This window comes from Equus asinus, chromosome 15 (assembly GCF_041296235.1).
Source record: "Equus asinus isolate D_3611 breed Donkey chromosome 15, EquAss-T2T_v2, whole genome shotgun sequence".
Lineage (NCBI taxonomy): Eukaryota > Metazoa > Chordata > Mammalia > Perissodactyla > Equidae > Equus > Equus asinus.
This window is the reverse complement of record NC_091804.1, coordinates 22,338,603-22,362,643: the sequence shown is the minus strand read 5'-3', so window position 1 is coordinate 22,362,643 and position 24,041 is coordinate 22,338,603. Positions and strand designations below refer to the sequence as shown.

The 24,041-nt window shown below is 40.4% G+C and overlaps 1 protein-coding gene across 2 annotated transcripts in view; it reads right to left on the bottom strand.

Moving 5' to 3' along the window:
- Positions 1-2,251: 2,251 nt before the first annotated feature.
- CSNK2A1 (casein kinase 2 alpha 1) overlaps positions 2,252-24,041 on the bottom strand; it is a 51,893-nt gene continuing 30,103 nt past the window's right edge. Inside the window, exons 2-13 of one of the 2 annotated variants that reach the window (XM_044748114.2) lie at positions 23,575-23,783; positions 21,516-21,627; positions 16,952-17,053; positions 16,397-16,447; positions 15,010-15,069; positions 13,469-13,552; positions 10,143-10,253; positions 9,090-9,191; positions 7,582-7,682; positions 6,614-6,762; positions 5,515-5,601; positions 2,252-3,628 (exon numbers count right to left, since the gene is read on the bottom strand). In XM_044748114.2, the coding sequence (XP_044604049.1) occupies positions 3,513-3,628; positions 5,515-5,601; positions 6,614-6,762; positions 7,582-7,682; positions 9,090-9,191; positions 10,143-10,253; positions 13,469-13,552; positions 15,010-15,069; positions 16,397-16,447; positions 16,952-17,053; positions 21,516-21,627; positions 23,575-23,675 (1,176 nt within the window). In that variant the 5' untranslated portion in view covers positions 23,676-23,783 and the 3' untranslated portion in view covers positions 2,252-3,512. Of the gene's footprint in view, positions 3,629-5,514; positions 5,602-6,613; positions 6,763-7,581; positions 7,683-9,089; positions 9,192-10,142; positions 10,254-13,468; positions 13,553-15,009; positions 15,070-16,396; positions 16,448-16,951; positions 17,054-21,515; positions 21,628-23,260; positions 23,311-23,574; positions 23,784-24,041 lie in introns of those variants that run through there. The other variant, XM_070485700.1, reaches the window with a different exon arrangement.

The window sequence follows — 24,041 nt, the reverse complement described above, 5'->3', positions numbered from 1 at the left end:
GCAACAACATCATGCTCTCTTTACTGTTACTTCGAGGTCAAAAACTCCCAGACTTCACGATCCAGCCATCCCACTACTGGGTATTTATCCAAAGAGCCTGAAGTCAGCAATCCCAAAAGTCCTGTGCACCCCAATGTTTATTGCAGCACTGTTTACAATAGCCAAGACGTGGAAGCAACCTAAGTGCCCATCAACAGACGAATGGATAAAGAAGATGTGGTACATATATACAATGGAATACTACTCAGCTGCAAAACAGAACAAAATCATTCCATTTGCAATAACATGGATGGACCTTGAGAGAATTAAGTGAAGTAAGCCAGCAAGAGAAAGATAATCTGTGTATGACTCCACTCATATGAGGAATTTAAAACTATGGACCAAGAACAGTTTAGTGGATACCAGGGGAAAGGTGGGGTGGGGGGTGGGCACAAAGGGTGAAGTGGTGCACCTACAACATGACTGACAAACAATAATGTACAACTGAAATTTCACAAGATTGTAACCTATCAATAACTCAATAAAAAAAAAAAAAGCAAAAAAAAAAAACTCCCAGACTTCAGTGCTTCTCGACCAATCTTAATCCATCCCACTACACATCTCCACAACCCAATATGAAATTCAAAGCACGTAAGAACTAAGCCATCTGTCACACACGGTGTCGGTTGGAGAAGCATACTGCTCAGGCTGCAGGGACATTTCATTTGTTTAAATGTTTTTATTTAAAAAAAAATTAAAGACCTTCATGGCACAACTTCTTCCCAGCACAGTTATGTTTTAGTTATACCAATTACAATACAATTACAACCAATAAACCGGGGCGGGGGGAGGGGCGCTTCTGACTTCAAACTTAAAAAAAGGAGGGCCACTTCAAACAAAGTTAAAAAAATACTTTAAAAACCTTTCAAAGTAATTGCCAACACACTGTCTTATACTGGCATTCCATTTCCGGCCATCTAATCAATGCAGATACAGGTAGTGCTGAGAAAGTGTCCCAATACAAGGTGTACAGATGAGGTAATTTACAACAACGCAGAAGTTGTTACTCTGTAAACCCTGCCCCCCACCCACCCACCCAAATGGGTCTTTTTTTTTTTTCCCATGCTTCTGCAGTGACTCCTTAAGTAGCATTTTAAAAACTTCTGTTTATTTTAAAAGGCTCTTGGGTGGCATTTCAGAGTCCTCTGCATTCACCTTCGGTTTCTAGCAAGGTCTGATGCGTATGAGGAGGTCCAGCTGTGTGCAGCCCCCAACATCAGCCTCAGCTACACCTAGATTCTCTGAGCTACAAGGGTGGGATGCGAAGTCCTGATTTGCAACCCTCCTCCCCACCTCAAAGGAAAGAATTCATTAGTCATAAGTGTCCTGGTCAATCACAATCCAGTGCAAACGTAATCACAAATTGCATCTCTGGCACATCCGGTGCTTTTAGCTTCTGCACAAATTCAACATGGTAACCCTCACAGCATTCTAGGGCATAAAAGGGTCAAGAACAATAAATATCCACTGTAAGTGGCCACAAGGAAGAAAATCACCCTGCCACACAGTCAGAATGTTTTCCCTACTGTTGAGAAGCATTATAAAAGGAGGCTTTAGCTTCCTCTGGAGTTTACCATTATATTCACTAAAGCCGCCACCTTGATAAAGTTACTAAAGCCAAGATGGGTTACAAAGTTAGGTAAGTTCATTAAATTCAACTCCTCAAACAATTATGTTTATCTATGACGCCCAGGTGAGAAAGGCCTGTGAATCTATAAAGGTAGGAGAATGGGGAACTAAGACTTTAGGCCTTAAAATATGTTGGAAGAATTTCTCCTAGTCCCCACAAGCAGCTACTGTAATGAATAACAGGAAAAAATACAGAGCTGATGGTTTTGCTATTGTGCTTAAAAAACTAGGCTTCCTCAGTGAAGCACCTGATAAACTTAGGTGGTTGGATTACAGTGGAAAATCCACTTTACACACACACAAACACACAAAAACTGGCGACTTTTTCCATCCCCAATCCCTGCACTGCTGAGACACAAAATGAGTTTTATGGCAAAGGATCCTTAATCCCCAGAGACGCTTTGGCTTGTGGTGCTTTTTTAAGGCCTCTCTGCCCTGCCCGGTACCATGGGTCAAACAAGGGGTGTATAAAAATGGCGGCCTTGGGAAGCCTCCACGGTACAGGGCTGCAGGCCCCTCGGATGTGAACGTGAGACACCCACCCAGCGAGACCTTTACACAGGGAACTTAAATCTAACCTTGATAAATAAAACCAAACGTTTATTTACACCAAAGAATTCCAACACTGGATCTTTCACATATGAAGAACAAAGTATTATATATATACACACAGCAAGGGGTGGCAGGGCTGTAACAAGAGAGTTTAGTTTTCCCACAATTACAGGTCTACCATTTCAGTTTCACTGGAGATAGTGGCTCTGCTCCTACCTCTCAGATACATTTACAAGACTGAAGGGCAGGTCTTCTCACTGGATGGCATGAGAGGGAAGGGGAAGGCAGGAGGAAAAGAAGGTAGAAAGCTTAAAATGAAACTCAGTGTGGCCACATCTCCCATTAGCTCTTAAAGACTTGCTAACATGAAACCTATATATAGACAGTATTTTCTTTTGTGAAAAGCAATAAGTTATGCCCAGTAACTAACTGAATTCAAAATGGCCAAGTCAAAGAAAACTGAAAAAGACTTTGCCTTCCCTCTCCTACCAGCTATAGAACGCGTCAGGAAACGAAAAGGGAGAGAATCAAGGAGAAGAGCTCGGGAGGGAAGGAATTAACATTGTAAACTAAACTGAAACTAAAATTCTAAGTGAGCTGGATTTAGGGTTAGGTCAACAAGACATGATTCATACTGAACATGAGTTTTCAAGACCTGTCTGCACTTTGGGTAGATTTTTTAGCATCTCAATGTAACTAGGACATGTTTCCACTAGATTTACCAGGATAAGCCCACTGAAGCACTTTGGGAGTAAAGTGGTATCAGTGACCAGCAGTATGCTCCTCTTAGAGGTTGGGTACCCCCTTCCTCCTTCCTTCCCTCCTCCCTTGAAGAAGCTATATTTTTGTAATCTCTGGAGAAGAGCATGAGATACAAACCCCCCAAAGTGTGGGATGGTGGGGGAGAAATGGTGGGCATGGGAATAAATCTCCACCCGAATGCAGCAGCCGGGATTGAGGCTGGTTTCTTTGTTCTTTAGTGATGAGGAACTGAATTTGGAAGGGGAGAAAAAAATTTGTCCATGAAATATTCCACCTGCAGGTAATTCTTCAGGGAGTCCCCTGAGTTATGAAAAGTTCGAGTTAAAAAAAAAGAAAGAAAAAAAAGAAAAAAAGAAAATCAGCCTATTATAATTTTTTTTTTTTATGACTGAACTACTATAAATCCACAAGCAACGGTTCAGACACGGTGCTTCTGAAGTATTTCACCCCTCCCCGCCAGGCGCAAGCTGCATCAAGGAGAGAGTGGACTCCCCCACCTCTGCTCAGGCATCAGGAGACAGAAGGGGCCATTACTGCTGAGCGCCAGCGGCAGCTGGAACAGGCATCCCAAGGGGGTTGGCAGCAGCAATCACTGGTGAGCCTGCCAGAGGTCCGAGGGGTGAAGGGGTTGGCACTGAAGAAATCCCTGAAAGAAAACAGCCGACAGTGAGCCAGAGACACCAACCATGGAAATTTTAGTCACTAGTTTTTGATAGCACCCATCTCAAAAGTTACACAATAATAATTCTCTTTTTATTAAAGGCCTTCCTTAGCCAGATCTTTACAAATTAAGTCTAATTTCAAATTAAATCCTCACAAATTAAAATAGTAAATTTAAAAGACAGGTAAAGAAATCTAAGCTTGGACAATTTAAGCAGTTTGTCCAAGGCACACTGCTAATAAGCAGCAACTATGCTTGGATTTCAACCCAGGCCTGTCCAGGGCTGCACTGTCCAACCAGACTTTCTGCTCCATAACCTGGGCCAACTTGGTGGCCACTAGCCACACGTGGCTACTGAGAATTTGAAATGGGGCTACTGCAACTAAGGAACTGATTTTAAAAGTGTACTTGATTTTAATTAACTTAAATAGCCCCATGTGGCAGTCACCGCCACACTGAACGGCAGGGCTGGTGCCGAGTTCATGCACTCTTCTCACACCACGCTGCCCGCTTGGTTGGCAGCTTTCAAAATTACTAAGTCATTTGCAGTGGGAAAAGGAACATTTTTCACCTCTAACCTAAAATAAGTGTTTTAGAATTTATTTCCATTTAGTTTCTTCCACTCATCTGATGACCAGAGTTACTTGTTAGATTGCTCTCAGCCAGCCAGTTCCTTAATTTTCAAAATGTTATATATATATTTTGAACAGGTAATATGTTTACACGCCTCAAGATACAAAAGTTTCAAAAGAGTATACAGTGAAAAAGCTCCCTTGCCCTGTTGCTTGGCCAACTTACGACACCATTTTCGGGGTGTATGCTTCCAGAAATATTTTATGCATATACATGAACATAATTTTATAAGAATATTCATATAAGAATCATATATAAGAATGTGATTATGTATTCTTGCCCACTCCTGGTCTTGGACATGGTTTTGCATCTTGCTTTTTTCATTTCATATTGTGGAGCTAGAAAACAACATGAAACACTCATTCTTTTCTCTGGCTATATAGCATTCCCATAATGGGTGTCCCATAATTCATTTAACCAGTTCCCTACTGAGAGCTGTTTTCAATGTTTTGCTCTTACAAATAAGGCTACAATGAGTAACCTTGGATATACATCATTTTGCACATAGGCAAGATACTCAAGAGGATAAATTCTAAAAAGCAGCTAGTTCTTTAAAAAAGAATTGGGACACCAGCAATTCTCAGAGGGTGTCTGAGTAAATGCCCTCACTACCACCAGTGCACTCACGTGGATGTTGCATACCTATCTAACTCTTAGGGGATGTGCCTATGGTTTCTTTAGAATAATTGTGTAACTCTGTAAAAAAAACTCGCTCTAAATCGTGATGACTCAACAATTATGAAAAATAATCTCATATAACCCTTTACAATCTACTAGGCACACTGGAGTTGCTCTGGAAAAATCAGAGAACCACTGTTCTACACATATATACCTATGTACAAATCCCACCTCTACTCCCCCCACCCAATTTCTTAATCTTGTCTCTGAGGATCACGCAACTACTGTCACTCTAATCTGTGAGAGGAAAGGATCTCTTTTTACTCTTCACGGCTTGTTGGGACTTTCAAGTACCTGAGAAAAATTTTCAGGATTCTGGCCTAGAAGAAACTGTTGATACACTACTCAAGGCAGTGTCACTAAAGTATACCAGGTGTCAAAAGCATCCTGAAAGCTGGTGGGGAGAGCCACACGGGCCAATGTGTTACTAAGGCAATCGTTACAGAGATGAGGAGGTCCACAAGAAATCCCCACAAACAGGGAGCAAAACTAATGATAATAATTGAGGTCAACCAGCCCCCTGTTCCCCGCACTTAAAGGAAATTTACCAGTGAACTGACCTGACATCATATTGGCGCTGCTGACAGGCGTACTGCCCCCTGGCATGCTAGAGGAGCCCATTCGAGCCTGGTCCTTCACAACAGAGTCTAGAAAAGCGACAATAAGGGCAGGTTCTGTTATACTTGAAGGATTAACTAACTGTCTAGGGCCTTAAAGCAGTCATTCTCACTCTTTGCACTTTATTCGTAGTCCTTATTATTCCTAGAAGAACGTAAGGTGAAAACTGCTTTCACCATGAATTAGACAAGTAATATAAAATAGAATTATCTTTCCTGTAAGACTGGTAAAGGCCAACTCTTAAACTAAATTGTAGGAAGACGAGGTAATTATCCATAGTAGAGCTAATTTAAAACAAAACTGATCCCGTCAGGGTTTAAAGAGACAATACAATCTAACTGGCCCAGGCAGTAATATATTATCAGAGTGAATTGGTTTTACTGCAGTCCACAGCTCACCTGGTTAAGCACGGTGCCAAACAAGCCACAGCAATAGGTTTGTGCAAGTTAGTGCTATGATCACAGACTTCACTCTCCATCTCAGTCGGCCTGTCAGTCTGTGATGGCTTCACGACAAAACCATCCCACCACGCCTCAAGGAACAATCCAATGTGGCAGCTAACATCACAGTGAGGATGTAGTGGGTCTAAGTGGCATTTTCACCCAGGACAGCACAGTTTGCTAAACTCTCAAACCCAGGTCAAGGTGTTCATAAAATTAAGATTTTCAAGCCTCCTTGACTCTCTCCAATGAATGATTACCAGAGACAGGACAGATATAGGGCTGCTTATTCTAATCCAACCACTTCAGACTAGCCACTGGGAAGTATCACCCACACAGGAAGAAAAGCAGTTTACTTAGGAATGATCATGTGTCAGGTATTCTGTTAGATCAAAACCCTCCCAACAATTCTGCAAGACAGTTGCCATCACTGTCCCCATATGAGGAAGCTGAGGCTCACTGTGAATGAAGGCAACCTGGGATTTCAGCTGTTCTGTAGGACTCTGGGCCCAGAGCTTTCCTCAGAGTATATAGTCTCCCTGCCTTGTACAGTCTGCTAGGTGGGTCATGCAGGCTCTGTGGACTGGACAGGAGGACTCACAGAAATAGGGGTGCTCCATGGCCTCTCTTGCGGTGAGCCGTGACTGATGGTCATACCGCAGCAGCTTGTCAAGGAAATCCAAGGCCTCAGGGCTGACAAGGTGCTGGTTTTCACTGTGGACAAAGCGTTCCCATCGCTTACGGGAGTGCCTGCAGAGCCAAAAGGGGGAATGAAAAATGGAATGAGGAACAGAGAAGCCCAACATTTCACTCCTACATTATTCCTGAGTGGCTAGCAGCCCAGCCAATAGCAAAGAGAGATCAAAATTCAAGAGATTACTTCTATGCCACTCTGCCACTGGGGAGACAACAAAGCTAACTGGAGAGACTGGAAATAGCAGTGTTGCAGAAAAACCTGGGTCCTCACAATTTTATGAAACGTAATTCAGGTTAGTTTACAGGACTGAATGCTCCTGTGCAGCAAGGAGGGTCAGGTGGCTGGGCCAACCGCACCTCTCTCCTATGCCCACATACATTCCTGGCATCTCTGCCACTTGGCCAGCAACAGCCTTTACATCACGAATGGCTACCTCCTCTTGTTAAGTGGAGAATGAATTAGTATCATGTCTAGTCACTATTTTCAGAGTCCGTTGTCAGCACATCAGTACTGAAGCATGTGTTTTCTATTACTATTTCTTTCTCTTAGAGAGGGTTTGTCATTTGGAGAAGTAAGTTTAATCAAGAGATTCTGATTTCTGACAACCGTAATCCTTCTACCAGAATCTATATTTCACAAGAATTCTCTGACCCTAATCTCCACACTCCGACTCCTATAAGTGAATCTGGAAAAACAGCCATTCAATCCAATGCTTTTATCACATGCCCACCCATGCAGCATCCGGCAGCACTGGAGCACCGACACCTCAGCAGTGTTGGCAAAGAGAACGTAACTATTTTGAGGATTCAAAGTGTAAGCTTACACCCAAAGTGCTTAAGGCACAGATGCATAGATTCTGCTTTATGACTTACCTGCCCAAGATATCATTGAAACGAGGATCTAATTCAATGTTGTATTTGTCAATATAGTCATATAAATCTTCTGTCCCCAGAACCTTGGCTATCCTCACCAACTAGGATTAAAGAAAGATAAAAGCGCACACCACAAGCATATTACAGGGCTGCATTAAAAGAAAGCGATCATCATGGCTATGGGTGTAAATGTTACACTTCGATTTAATTCAGATTTCTGTGCAGGGCAGGAGTGGATTTCCACATAAAATTCACTAAATTATCGCTCAGTGTGAAGGTATCAAAAAGAAAAAGCAATTGCTTTGTAACCTGGTTCCTTCCCCTTGAAATGTCTCCCTGGTGAGGTCTTATTTTTGTCCCCCCTCACAACCCAGCTGAAGACGTCACATCTTTTGGAAAGCTTCCCTAGTACACTCAGACCACTCACTCCCACAACTGCTGTTTGCACCCTGTCTACATTTCTACCCTGACATTTATGCTTGTGACCTCTGTCATGTTTGGTTCCTGAACTAGATGATTACGAACTATTTGAGAAGAGGGACTATTCTTTTTTTCTGTATTCTTCAATCCTGCATGGCGGGTGATACAGACTTGCTGATTTTAATCGAATTCAGGTGGTATTCTTAGACTCATATTAAAAATGGTCATTGTGGGGCTGGCCCTGTGGCCGAGTGGTTAAGTTTGCACACTCTGCTGCGGCGGCCCAGGGTTTCACGGGTTTGAATCCTGGGCTTGGACATGGCACCGCTCATCAAGCCATGCTGAGGTGGCATCCCACATGCCACAACTAGAAGGACCCACAACTAAGAACATACAACTATGTACCAGGGGGCTTTGGGGAGAAAAAGGAAAAAATAAAATCTTAAAAAGAAAGGAAAAAAAAAGGTCATCGTGCTCAAACAAGGCAACAGTACCTTCCACAAGGCCCTAGAATCATTCCAGGTTCTCTTGAATGAAATGGCCCCTTGATCTTCAAGGGGAAGTGGAGCTAGTATAAAAAAACACCATCTATATTTCTAGTGACATACATCAATTTTAATCCATATAGAGACAAATGGATCATAGAAATACCACATATAAACCAACAGGTTGGAGAAAACATTCCTAACTCCAATGAAAGCTCACATTAGAAGAGTCTAAGGTAATGTCCTATTTCCTAAACTATTCTTCTTTGAATTGTATATGATGTTTTATAAAACATTTTACAGGTATATTTCACAATAAAACAAGCAATGCAAATTAAAAGGACTAGAGGCAAAACTCTGATTTCAAAAGGCTAAACTGGTAGCTCCCAAAACACCAATCTGAGGATCAATGTCAGGTTGGCTGAACAAGACATGAATTGAACATTATTCTAGGGCCGACTCTCAGAGATTCTGAATAAACAGCTCTCAGGTGGGGGCTGGGCATCTGCATTTTAACAAGATCTACTGCAGTTTCTAACAGGCAGAATCTCGCCATCACTAGGTTAGACCAGCAAGTTCCCTAAGGGGAACAACATATATCACCTGATCGTAATTGTCATGTCCGTGGAAAAATGGCTCCTTCCGGAAGATCATACTTGCCAGCATACATCCCAAGCTCCACATATCCAAACTATAATCGTACATCTACATTAAAGTAAAGAAAACAGCATTGTTATCATACATGAAATGACAAGAATAAACATCTCGTCATTTCAAAATAAATATCTGCTCTTTATTATTGGGGAAGGGAGGATCATCCATTGACTCAAAGTCCAAATACCAATAACATCTTCATGTACTTCTTTTCAGTCTTTTTTTCTATGCATTTCTCCCCCAGTTTTAAAACAATCTGTACATATTTTGAATTACTTTTTTCACTTATGTAAGAACACTCCAAATTGTTAACCTAGAGAAACCTAACACGTAGTGTTATTTTATTGCATAAATATTTCAGAATTTAATCTTTAATTTCCCCTATAATAGGACAGTGTTTCATTTTACACCATTATAAATGTTGTAAAAATATTTTTCTGCATAAAATGTTTTTTGAGTGCAGGGTTATAACCCTCAAGATCCCAGAAGAAGAATTTCTAGGACAGAGTTTGACCTCTTAAAGGTGTATCTGATAATAACACCTGGGAGGACTGGACATGAAAGGCACTCACAGGGATTTTGTTTCTTTGAGAAGAAAAAGGCCTTTTATCTCTTTTGTTAAGGGGAAGGTCTTTATACCTAAAATACAATCTCAGAAAATCATGAGAGAACACTTTTTAGTTTACTCTTAAGGTTGGCCAAACCTAGCTTACAAATTCTCAAACCAGCTCTGGAATTTCTGACCAGGAAAAGTATCTTTAGTGTGCTTTCTCCTCAGTTAGGGTCAAATGCAGATCTGTTCATATTCCACCAACACTATGACAATAGCAACAACTGAAGTCATGGCAGATGAACTGAGGTGATTCATATTTTACGTTCACATAAAAGGGACAGACATGGATGTGCAAAAATGGCCTATTCAAAAGCACGAAATGACATTTTTCTTAAATTATGTGCAAAACAAACACAGGACCAAAATTTTTTCTGCCCTTCTCTTCTCACCTGATAGTCTACAAGTAGCTCAGGACCTTTGAAGTATCGGGAAGCAACTCGAACATTATATTCTTGGCCAGGATGATAAAACTCAGCCAAACCCCAGTCTATTAGCCGTAGCTGAAAGAAAAAAAACAGGAGAATCAATCATGAGCAATTTTATCTTTCAAGCTCCCCCTCACTGCCATTGGAGTACTCTTTTAAAAACACCAGCCATATCATTCTTTACCGAATCCCCTTCACTGAGTACCTACTGCATTTAGGATGAAAATCAAATCTCTCAGCTTCACATACAGGGTTCTCAAGATCTAGTTCCTGTCTCCACTGAGACTTACACTTCCAGAAAGACACAACTCACTTTGTGCTTCTCCGAATTTCTTAAAACTGCGACAAGAATGTCTCCACTATCCAACCTAGACTCCTACTGACGAACACCTCTGCATCTTTTGAGATATCTAAGTTAGCCGCTTCTAACTATCCAAGCAGAACCAGTGCCTTTAGCTCCTAACCCTCAGATCTCTTTCTTTAATAGAACTTACAACTCTTCACTGTATGTTTGTTTTCCATCTTTCTTTTTCAATATGGACTTGGAAGCTCCTCGAGGGTAGAGACTGTTTTATTTACTTTTGTAATTTTTAGATTCAACGTAATGCCCAGTACACAGAAGAAAAATAAAAATATTTGCTGAGCAAACAAAATAAAAGAAAGGCCAACAAAATATCTCTTACCAAAATGTATCCTCATAGTGGAAAAAGTACTAGCAAGGACAAGAGGCAACCTCATTTGCCCATTGTGCACAGCATGACCATAATCTGAAGTGGGAGCAGCAGGGCCTGGGCAATGCCCGCCTGCTCTGACACTGCCTCTGTTAAGTTCACTGTTAATGAGGGACAGTGTCTTCACTGTTTTAGTAGACAAAGTGAAATATAATAAAAGGTATGAAAGAAAGTGTAATTTTTTTATACACACTTGCTCATCAACCCCTTAACATTTGTGCTCCAGAGCTGATCCTGAGCTTCCTTTTTTATCAAGTATTCCCAGATGACCATTTCTTGTCTTGTGGCTTCACATACAGCATCTTAGCCTTTCCCACCTATACTCTCCAGCCCATGCCTCCTACCAGCCGTCTCTCTGTGATCACCTAACAGACATCTCAAAACTAAACCTACTTCCCGAATAGCCTTCTTCTTCTCCTCAGTTAAAGGTAATTCCATTCATCTTGTCATTTAGGCCCCCAATTTTCACCCTGGATTCTTGTTTCCTTTACACCCCACATCTAATCTGTCAACAAATACCGTTGGCTCTACCATCTTCTGACCATTACCATCACCTCCACTGCCACTGCCCTGGGCCATGCCACCACCCTCTCGTCTGATTTACTACACCACCCCTTCTCCTAACTGGTCTCCCTGCTTTCACTTAAAAAAATTTTTAAAGATTGGCACCTGAGCTAACATCTGTTGGCAATCTTTGTTTTTTGTTTCTTCTTCTCCCCAAAGCCCCCCAGTTAAGTAGTTGTATATTCTAGTTGTAGGTCCTTCTGGTTGTGCTATGTGGGATGCCACCTCAGTGTGGTTTGATGAGCAGTGCCACGTCCACGCCTAGGATCCGAATCAGCGAAACCCTGGGCCGTGGAAGTGGAGTGCTCGAACTTAACCACTCGGCCACGGGGTCGCCCCCGCCCCTCACTTTCTAATGCCCTGGCAACCCCTCTGTTAACTCTATGAATTTTTCATTTTGAGAATGTTACACAAATGGAATCATCTATAACTTTTTGAGACTGCTTTTTTCCACTCAGCATGAGATCTATCCAAGTTGTTGCATTATCAGTAGTTCTTTTTATTTTCTTTCTTTTCCTTTCAGTAATACTACTACATGGTATAGATATACCACAGTTTGATTAACCATTCATGCACTGAAGGACATTAGGTTTATTCCAATTTTGAACTACTATAAATAAAGCTGCACTCACGTATAGGTTTTTGTGTGGACCTAAGTTTTTGTTTCCCTGGGATGAATGCTACTGTTGGATCATTTGATAAGCACATGTTTAGTTTTTTAATAGTTTGGAATTTTCCAAAATGGCTGTGCTACTTTACATTCCCACCAGCAACATATGAGAGACCGAATTTCTCTGCATCCTTGCCGGCATTTGGTATGATCACTATTTTTTATTTTAGCTGTTCTAGTAGGTATGTAGTGAACTTTTAAAAATGTGAGGGAGAACACACCAACCCTCTGCTCATACCCTGCAAAAGCTCTGCAAATTCAGAGAAAAGGTCTGGCGATCTTTAAGGTTTTACCCGATCTGGTTTTCTTTATCTCTTTGACCTCACCCCCTCCCCTCTTTCATTCCATCCCTGCTCTATCCTTGCTGCTGTTACAACATGCCAGGCACACTCTTGCCTCAGGGCCTCTGCATCTGCAAGTTCCTCTATCTGGGACATACTTCTTCCCAAGATTGCATGGCTGGTTCCCTTCAAGTATTCTGTAAAATGTCATCTTCTCAATGAAACCTTCCCTTCACCAGCTTGTTTATAACTGCAACACTTTCCACCATTCCCTACTCCTGATTTATTTTTCTTCCATAATACTTTTACTTTTCTATCCCACCAGCCTCCCCCAAATGCAAGCTCCTTATGGACAAGAATTTTTTGTCTGTTTGTCTCATGCATATATCCCCAGCCTCTTACATACAATTCCTCTTATAATTCCCATTACAAAGTGTGTCTCTAAAAAAATATTAGTTGAATAAACAAATCACCTACATTCCCAAAGCCTACAACAGAGAGCCATCACTGCCTACAAAAGGTGGGCTTGGTCACCTTAAAAAACTGTTATAAAGCATGTGGTAGTGCAGCTCTCACTGAAAGCACTTGTAGAGTTCAGGGACCCCATGACACTTGCTAATAAGAAGCACCATTTTCTGAATATTTCAACCATTTCACAACTGTGCACACCTAATTGTCACAATAATCTGTGGCATGCAGGACAAATATTATTATACCTGTTGTACAGGTAAGAAAAAGTAGGCAAATGAGAAGAAAGAAGTTTCCCAAGAAACTGGTTATTTAATAAATAAGACTAGAAGCCAGGTTCCCTGCCCAAAATTAATGTTTTGCCTACTGCACTAATCTGTTTCCTCCTTGATAGTATTCTTAAGAATATGAATGAATAATGGTTTAATCACTCTGATTTGTTAGTTAATTCATTCACCAAGTATTTATCAAGTTCCTCATAGGTACCAGGCACTGCGACAGATCCTAGGGATAAAATGTTGAAGATGGGCTGTTGACTCTATCACGTTGATAAGACTTATCAGTCTATCACTTTACCTTTCTGTGCTCATGATCAATCATGACATTATGGGGCTTCACATCTCTGTGCATAATTCCCATGCTGTGACAATAATCCAGGGCCTATGGGAGGAACAGGTAAGAAAGGAAAGAGTTAGCTTACATAAGAGTGATTTTTAAAGTCCTTTACTTTTTCCATAGTTTTCCTTCTAGCTGCACAACACCTCTGGGAGTCAGGGTTAGGACAATTACTCCCACAGGTATTCTTCAGAGACTCGTTCAAGATCCCACAGCAAGCAAACTCAGGTCTCTGACCTTCAAGTTCTGTTGTTGCACAGCTGTTTCAACAACCTTTCTGTTCAAAAAGACCCAAAGTGTACACTAAATGCATCACTTCCAATTTGTCCCTCTTACCCAAAGCCTGGATTATTTTCACAAACAGATCCCCCTCAAAAGAAAAAAATTGGTCTGTACTATAAACCTCTTATTCAAAGAACAACAACAATTCTTCAGCAGCTAAGAGTCTACAACAGAGGCTGGCAAACCATGAGCCGCAGATCAAATATGGCCTACTGCCTGTTTCTGTGAATAAAGTCTTAGAACACAACCATGCCTATTTGTTTGCATACTGTCTGTGGCTGCTTTCTTGCTACAATAACAGAGTTCAGTAGTGTGAGTAAGACCCTATGGCCCACAAAGCCTAAAATTTTACTCTTTGGCGCCTGTAAAGAAGTTTGCCAGCTCCTTATTTATCACAGCAAATCCAATTTGAAAAGTGTGTCTAATCTCAAACTAAGGGGAACTGAGTGGTATAACCTTTGGGGTTATTAATCCAGCCCTTTAAGTCAGCTGATGTCATTGGCCAAGTTCTTGTCCTTCCTGACGGGCAACTTGGGTTTCCAGGGCTAGGCAACCACGTCCTTAACTTTGTGAAGTCCTGCTCGCCACAAGACCGCATGAGCCAATGGAAAGATCAAATATCTCTGCTGGCATAGTCTCTTCAGTGTACTTCTAAGGTTCAAATGCAGGCTTTGTCAACCCTCATTTAGTAAGAAACTTCAGCCAACTCACAGCAATTTTCTCATCTATAAAACTGATCTTGTGACTACTAGGAGCAAGATATTTGGCGATCCCACTTTAGAAATCAAAGTCCACTCTAAATCAGCAATTTCTAAGCAAATCATTAGGACAAGGACCCTTTGAGGGCTGAGTTAAAGTTTACCGTTTTACTTGTTGAATTTTAAGTGAAATAAAGTACACCAGAAGCCAGCACATCATGAGTTATTTTTACAAGTTTTGAAAATTTAATTGTAACTTTTGTAGGAGCAAGGTGGAGATTACAAATATTTATTAAGGAGTCCCAGCTCTCTTCTAAATTATATTCCTATTAGACCCTATTCCGTAACCCTCACATTAGAATAAGTGTTCTGATGCTATTAACTTATTAAAAACACATGAAGAGGCTGCTTCTTTCAACATACTTTACAAAGTTAATTCACTAGTTTTTCTACAGTCAACTGGACTATTTAAGAAAAAGGGAAGATCAATCTACAGATATTTAGTACCCAATATTCCCTTACCTTTAGAATCTCATACATGTAAAATCGAATATCATAGTCTGTTAACGTCTGGTACAATTGCTGTTAAAGACAAATGTAACATTTGAGTCATGAAATAATGCTGATAGGAAGGCAATTTCTCATTCTCATTTGCAGTAATTCAAACCAAGACATGGCTTATTTGCCCTTGCTCCAAGATCTGTCTGTTCACCAGTGTCTACTTCTCCAGTAGATTCACTTTAAAGAGATACTTTGAGTCTTTAACATATTATATATGCAAATGTGAAGATTATTTAAACTCATATTGCTGAAGCTATAATCCACTATCGGAAACATAGCAATTTATATATGCAACATGCACTGATCAACATTTGCAATTTAGTTTGCTTTTCATTTATCTCCAGACCATCTCATAAAAGGCATTTTGGTAAATACACAGCCTCCTTAGCAGGGAACTAACTCATCTCTGGCTCACATAGTTCTAAGTGTTGCAGATCACGAGTAGGTATGCAGACGACTTGCTGCCAAATCTGCTGAGCCAATTTAAAGGAATTATTCCTGTCCCAGTTTGAAAGCAAACTCTGGACAACTGTTAGGTATCCTTTCCAGTTTCCAAAAAGCTGTAGACTTTTGTTTTACATGTACACATCATCAAATGGTTAGTGACGTCCTCTGGCAAAGTTTTCCTTAAAGTTATCATTCTCATACTAAAAGAGTTCTTCCTTGTTTTCCTCCTCTCAGCAAAGAATTCACCTACATTTATTGATACCTAACATTCTTAATATTGGACTGATGCAAAGGCAAGTCAAATACCTTTACAACCTGTAACCCAAGAGAGTGCCCAGTCTTCTGCTGTACTGGAATCAGGAAATGTTTGAAATAAGAAGGCCACTGGACAGGCTGGAAGTCAGAGATATCTCCTGCAGACGTTTGTGTTACAGCAGAATTTACAGCACCTTTCCCCACCCATCCCTTTTCAAGATCCAGAGCCCAGAATTTCTGAGGAATCCTAAGGCATAAGCAGTACTTGCTTTTACATACATCATAACATTCCTTCGTGAACACTGCCATTTTAAAGCGAAATGTCTTAAGGTCAGATCCTGACTGAACATGTGTTGCTGCTGCCTTCATTAGGTTTGAGATCAGTGGAAACTGTCAAATGAACAGTAAAGGTGGTGAGAAGTAAATGTATTGGTCATGAAAAAGAGTACTAAACAAATAAGATAGTAAAATACCAAGATGTGGAAAGTGGGCACTGCTTGTACAGATTTTCTATCTTAAAACTTAGACTGTAAGGATAAAAAGCTCTTTTTAAGCAAGCCAGAAGGAAGACAGTTAACATCCCTAAAAGGCTTTCTATGTGGTCTAAAAAACCCAACAGCTTGAAATGGTTGGTTATATATTATACCTTGAAGTCTGTGTTGTTTACGTGTTCAAAAACCAAGGCGGGGGTTCGTGACTAGGGGAAAGAAAAAGAAAACACACATTAGCAACAGCCCTGGCAGCTTTAATGGGCACAATGTTTGTGGATGCTACGTGGTGAATTTGGCAGTCCTCGCCTCAGTTGTAGGAAACCCTCTATTGCTACAAGCCCTCCCCACTCTGATCACCACCACACTTAGGTCATTTCTGGGATGGATTTCAAACAGAAGACATGGAGCTGAAGTCTCACCAGGCTCTAGGCAGCCCGACAATGCGCCCATCGCCCATCGGCATCGGACCTGAGTTTGCAAAATGGATTAACACATTTCAGTTTCCAGTGCTATCAGTCTCTTAGCCTAGAAGAATAAGAAATAGTCTGTGGGTGGAGGTCTCTTTGAAAGAAAGACCCAAGCTAGTTAATTGGTATAACTGATTAAGCACTTTTAAAGCAGGACTTAGGGGAACAGAAAGAGGACAGTTGTGCTCCAGGTCAAACACCACCTCAGCCCTGGTGGGCCTTGCTAGTGCCTAATATACTCACCACAGGATCTTTTACAATGTCTGCCAGTGTGATGATGTTGGGACCGCCTCGCAAATTCTCCAAAATCTTTATTTCACGCTTGATTTTCTTCTTCTTTACTGGCTGAAAAGGTAAAAGATCATCAGTGAAATATATTATTTCAGAGTACTTCAACAGGTAATATAATACACAAATGGCTTACTTATGAGCTCCTTGAAGAAAGGAAAAGTGTCAAGACTCATGTCTGAATGCCCTTCTCCTAGCCCTGTGCCAGGCACTCTGCAGGTAGTTGGTAAATACTGAAGGAAAAAAAGATTTCCACTCCAAAGACCAGACTTCTGCAGAACTAGCATTTAAATCCAATCATCAGCTTTTACTTAGTTTTTTAAAACTATACAAACTGGGAATATAAATGTTTAGTAACATTAAGGCATATCTTATAAAATCGTTTTATCAAGTAGGATGAAACATGAGCTCTTTCCATTCCTTCCTCTAAGTCCATAAACACTCTATAGAGGTGAAGGAAATCAGGACCAACAGCAAGGGTGGCCAAACCATCTTTGTGCAGCATAACCTTGTGGGTTAAAAGAGGACCTTGGAGACAGACTGCCTAATGGGAATCCTACCTTCATTACCTGCTAACTGTGTGCCTATGGGCAAGTTACATACCTCTCCAAGCCTTTTGTTATGGGTAAAACAATCAACAAGAGTACCTATCTTGTAAGAGTGTTGGTTGTATGAGCCATAAGATATCTGCAAAGATCTCAGAATATGGGTGGGACATAACACCTAGTATCTGTCTAACGTTATGACCAATATTTCTATAAATGAACTCCTCCCTCTATTCTAAAAAAGACCACTCTGCCGAGCAGATCTTCCCTATTCCTTTGTCTTCACCCATCAATTTCACATCTGTTTCGGTATAGAAATTCTTTTCGTTTTTCTTAGGAGGGCTTTGGTCCAAATGTTCCTCCTCTACAAAGCCTTCCTTCTAAATAGTCTAAAACAATGCTGGTCCAAAAGAAATATAATGAAAGCCACATGTGTGTATTTTAAATGTTCTAGTACTCACACTAAAAAGTAAAAAACAAAAAACAAAACAAAACCAGACAAAATTAAGTTTAATAATATATTTAACAAAACATCCAAAATCTTGTCACGTCAACATGTAAATCAATATAGAAAATTAGACCATGAGCAATTTTATATTCTTTTTTGAGTAGTAAGCCTTTGAAATCTAGTGTATTTTATCCTTACTGCGTATCTTAACCTGGACAACCACATTTCAAATGCTCAATAAGCCATAGGCGGCCCATGTCTGCCGAACTGAACCACGCAGGTCTTTCCTAGGGTGTTGGTCACCTCGGACTACTGACCCATGGCACACAATTCTTAGAAATTGTTTTAAGTATGTATATCATCTCTTCATTAACAAGATTGGTAGTTACTAAACTTTGATGATCAACAATCACCTATAATTTTTAATATACAGATTCCCAGGACTCACCTAGACCTGCGGCATCGGAATCTTGAGAACGGAGCCAGAGATCTATTTTTAGATACTTCCCAGGTTGATGGTCCAGGTCTAGAAACTACCAAACAATACTGTACCCTGTCTTAAGTCCTAGAACATGGTACAGCAGAAAGCAAGCAGATCTTGGGAAAAGACCATCCTGGCTTTGTAGCTGTGCAGCTTTGGGAAAAGCACTTACATGTTTCTGAACTTTATTTTTATTCCCTGCTGAAAAGGGACTATAATTGTGTGATGTACATACCACAGTTAGAAGAGGACCCAAGGCAAAGCAGACACTCAATAAATGGAAGCTGTTTTTAGTAACAGTGACTTCCACATAGTCCACATTTAATTCAATCCACAACTGCTTAGCCTTGCTTCTATTAGAACTCAGTACACTGGCTGGGAAACAAGCTGATCAGAAGTCTTCTCTTTTTGCTTCAACTATCAGATCTTTCTAATCTGCTAGAGTATTTGGGAAATCTTTCCACCCTCCAGGGACTAACTCCTCGATATATCTCCTGTTTTCTACTAAATCACGATTTCCCAACTGCTGGTCAATGGCAAAAAGCTACTGGTTTACAAAACTTTTATTCTACAAAATCCTTAAAATCTATCAACTTACAAAGCTGGTTCTTGATAGACCAGGCAGGTGATTTAAACCCTAAATTAATGTGATCAATGCAACTTTTATCTTAATAAATAAGGAGGAGAGATTAAAAATTCTAAATATAGTTTACAAATGAATTTTATACTTGTATCATCCATCTATATAGTAAAATATACAGTTAGTACAGTAAGGAAGACTGAGCCGGAAAAAATCTTTCAAACCACCCTTCACTCAAAACCACCAATGGCTCCCAATGACCTAGAGATAAAAATCATGTACCTTTTAAGACTGGAAGGAAATACAGAGATTATCTTTTCCAGGCTATCATCAATTTACTCTCCCTTTCTAAGTTTACTTCCCATGTGTGGTCACACACATCTTCCACAGAAACTTTTCTCTCACTTGTTTCTTTCTCTTCCTCATTTCTTACCTTGCACATTCCAGATGACGTTTCCCTTCCCCACTCCCACCCACACCTATCCAAATCCTCCTTCCATTCAGGGCCTGAAAATAGCTCCAGGGAGCTTTTCCTAACCACCACCCTCTTCTCAACAATAAAAGACCAACCATTTGTGCCTTTCTCTCTCTCTGTCTCTTTTTTTAAAGATTGGCCCTGAGCTAACATCTGTTGCCAATCTTCTTTTTTTCTTCTTCCCACAAAAGCCCCCCAGTACATAGTCGTATATTCTAGTTGCAGGTCCCCATAGCAGGTTCTGCTATGTGGGACGCCGCCTCAGCATGGCTTGATGAGCAGTGCTAGCTCCACGCCCAGGATCCGAATGAGGGAAACCCTGGGCCGCCAAAGCAGAGTACACAAACTCAGCCACTCGGCCACAGGGATGGCCCTCATTTGTGCCTTTCTTATGACTCTAAATAACATATCACCTCATTCAATCATATACCTTCCCATATGAACATCATCCTACAATTACATAGAACTTCAGTCTCCAAGGTATATTTCTATATACAATTTTGTATTTGATCCTCATAACTCTGATAAAGATAGGTAAAGGAAGATTATCTCATTTCCACAGATGAACAAACAAGTCTTAGTTTAAAAGGACTATGGCTAATTACTTTGAGAGTCTGGATCAGAATCCAAATATTCTGATTTCCAGTTTAGTTCTCTTTCTGTATGTGATAAGACAGAGACAAATACTTAAACTCTCTGGTTCCCAAAAGGTGTGCCAGGAACCACAGCAAATTCACAGGGGTTCTGTGGGATTTTTCAACTTCTGAGAAACACCAATCAGTAGTTGATACCTGCCCGACACTGAGTGCACTACGAGCCCAATGTAGTTCAGTTTCAATGCTAGATTGCACTACACTCCTTTTGATGGTCTATTTTTGTGAAGCTGGGGTTTTAGCAGTTGCTGTGATAAAAAGCAAGTACTGTGCAAAAATCATTGTGGAAAGGGAAACGAGGCTGCTGGTGTCCAAACTAATCCCAACATTTGAGAAGTTGTGCAGAGACTAATGGGTGTACATAGCCCAATAGTAATTAATTATGGTTATATAAGAATAATTTTTTCTTTCAATTTGTGTGTGTAACTTTTCATATGGCTACCAAGTTAGAACAAGTATTTTTTTTACTTATTTGGACTTAACTTACTTAATATACAGAACCTCTAGGTAATTCTTTTGGCTTAAGGGTACCATGAAAAATTTACTGAGACAATATGTGTGCTATAAATTTAGAAAGTCTGGGAACCTTTGCTTCTCAGTGTCAAATATGGAAAAGTTCCTGTGAAAAGAAATTGTATGCTAAGTTCCTGGTATATGACAGTGCACAGTATACTTGCAACTAAATTACAAGTTGCCTACTGGTAGCCTATTGGCCAAATCTAGCCTGTACAGTGTTTTAAAACACTCTTAAGCCAACATTTAAAAATCAGGGTAATTCACATACAAATACAAATTTCTAGTTTCTTTTTGCAAAAGAGTACCAAGCAACACTGGACTTGCACTACTGCAGGGCAATGATCAGCTGGAGCTGGAGCACGTGCTGCAGGGCCAGCACTCACATCCTCTCATCATGGGCACTGACATCAGACTAGCTGCACTGATGCCATCTGCCTGCCCTGTAAAGGTCTGCATTTGTGACGACTCATCCTTACACAGTAAAGGTAACAATTCATTGAAAACAAAAGCAGAGAGTATTACTAAAAATACAGGAAACTGGCATTGCACAAGATCTAGGAGCAGAGGAGACTCCCCTCCTCTGCCACAATCTAGCTGTATGACTTGAGTTAAATCACTTCTCTTGCTTCGGTTCCCTGATCCGTCAAATGAATAAAACCTCTTCTACTGATTTTAGAGGACACAACAAAATCAAGGCATTAAAGCACTCAAATGACCATTTCAAATGCTACTTAAAAAAGGCATCACTATTACTTAAAAAACAAAACAACCATCTAAATTCCAAATAATTCTGAAATTATCATCTCTCTTCTTGCACTCACCTTGAGAATTTTAACAACAACTTTTTCATTATTTGTGATGTTGATGGCTTCAAATACTTCACTGTATTTACCCCGGCCTAATTTTCGAACCAGCTGGTAGTCATCTTGATTTCTGTGAACAAACAAGTCAAAGTCACAATGATTTAAAACATTCAAATTATTAAGCACCAATGCAACTTACAAAACTCTATAAACAGCGGGAGTAAAAGAAATAAGAGGTATTTCAAATAATTCCTGAATTGGTTTCTTTGTATTTTTTTAATTAGGCCAATTAAAAATGTGTGTTCCAAATCCTAGAATCAGAAAAATTTAAGCCTTTCAATTATTCTTTCAAATCCCAGATGGTTTACATCTCTATTGGCACACCACACATAGCTAGCGTGTATTAGGGTTTGTTATCTACGTTTGTCTCCAACAACAGTTTCCCCTTGGAGAGTAATTTTTATATATTCCTGTGCCCTAGTGCCCGACCCAGTGTTGGCACCTAGTAGGAAGTGAAAACATGTTGTAAGACTATTTCAATTCAGCCACACTTTGGGAGCAGCCAATTTTTAATGGGCCTCTTTGCAGGTAAGTGGTTTTCAAGAACATATGCTTGCCTCCAAAGCAAGCTCTGAGGACAGTCCATGCAATGGAGTTGGCAAACCATGCTACAGATCATGAACCATAGTTTGGGGTCCTTTCCTCTACTTTTACCCATATTCTATGACCGATAAGCAACATCAGAGGTAAAAAAGAGTAAGTGATAGGCCAACATTTTTTCCCTGCCTCTGCTTACAACTTAAGAGGACTTTGCTCTAAATAATGACAAACAAAACATGGTCTTTTAAAATAAGGCCTAAACTCTATCTATTCCTGCTGGAGACAGAGAGAATCCAGTATGTTACAAATCATTCATTTTCCTTAAGCAGCTAAAAAGAACGTGAATGAACAGAGAAAGGCAATGGACAATGTAATAATCACAGCAGGTCAGGGGAGGGAAGCTCTTAGTTCTGGGTGAATTCTCCTCCTGTGGGAGGGCATAGAGAGCACACGTGAGCAAGCACATGGCACCATGCCAAAAACTTGAAAGGGCTGGTTAGTGCCATTTAAGCAGAACTAAATGCAAAGCATTCAACTTGAAGAGACTGGTTGAAATTTCTGTAGTAAAACACAGGTATTCCTAGAATCCAAAGCCTGTGATATAAGAGGGGAACTGTTACATTATCAATAATGATAACATTTATTGGTGTTATACCACTGGTTCTTGTTGATACCTTTGAAGAACACTTTGCCCCCTTGTGCAGAAGCAATGTACTTACTGTTAAGAATCATGGCACAATCAGGATTATAGCACATGGGAGCTGTAGCTTTATGAGTTTTCAAATTGCTTTCTTCTGCATTTGAATGCCAAAATGCTTTTATCATGAAGGTATGACCTGATCAATTAAATACGTACCATGTTGGGACAAGAAATGCAAACGTCCAAACGAGACCATACAAAGAATGAGGATGGCAAACAAAGCCGCTCAAGCAGACTGCAACTGTTCAAGATGGAATTCGGGGTGAATTCCATGTTATACACAGCTGGTCTCAGGATAAGGGCAAGTATTTAAGGGTTTAATTTGGCTTCTCATCAGAAAGAGGACACCTTTCTGGAGAACTGTTTCATCCTTCAGTATCATCATGGGACAACATTCTCTGACCTCAAAAATACTTATGTAAGAGTTTGGTGTTTTCAAAGTCTCTCAAGTATTAATTCTCACCTGCCTGCAAAGCCTTCAGCTGAGGCAATCGGATAGGTAACTCTTTTGTTACCAGCTTTGTATCCAGAATATATAAATCAGAGAAAAGAACAAGAAGAGATTGAAATAATTTTTAAATGGTAAGCACTTCAAAACTGTTAATTTGCCAGAGCGATACCTTGCTGCTTCTTTACTGCAGGAAAAAAAACACAAAATCAGGCTTTGATTTGAGGTTTAGAAATGCAGCTGGGAAGGTTTCATGACATAAATTACTCAACAAATCTCCAAGAATCAGCCCTTTGGGTGAGGGTAGTGAAGCAAACAGAAACAATTACCCCCATTCCACCACATGTGACTCGTAATCCCAGTACTCTCGGGGTCTGTGCGTATTAACATCTGTGTAAACTCTGGCCCTGCTTGGCACGGGTCCCGACATGTCAGACAGGTTGGCGGACAAAGCTGGACTGGATGTTTGGAGATCTGGCAGTCACCGTGTTCAGAGGCAGCTGGGGTAAAACCTTGTTTCAGACCTGCTTTCTTCAAACTGCAGAAATAAAATGCACAAAGGTCAAGGAATTCTTTTTTAAAAGTATACAAGAAAAAAAATCATCTTACAATAATGGCCTTAAATATACCTCTGGCTTTCCTACCTATTAACCAAGGAACATATCCCAACTGTGTCAATCACAGTGCTTCCTGTAACGTGGAAAAAACCAAAACCCAAAAAACCCAAGATACATAATTAAACCGCTACTAGTCCTAATTCTGTTCTGCAAAGTAACCCGTTATCTCCTCATGGAAA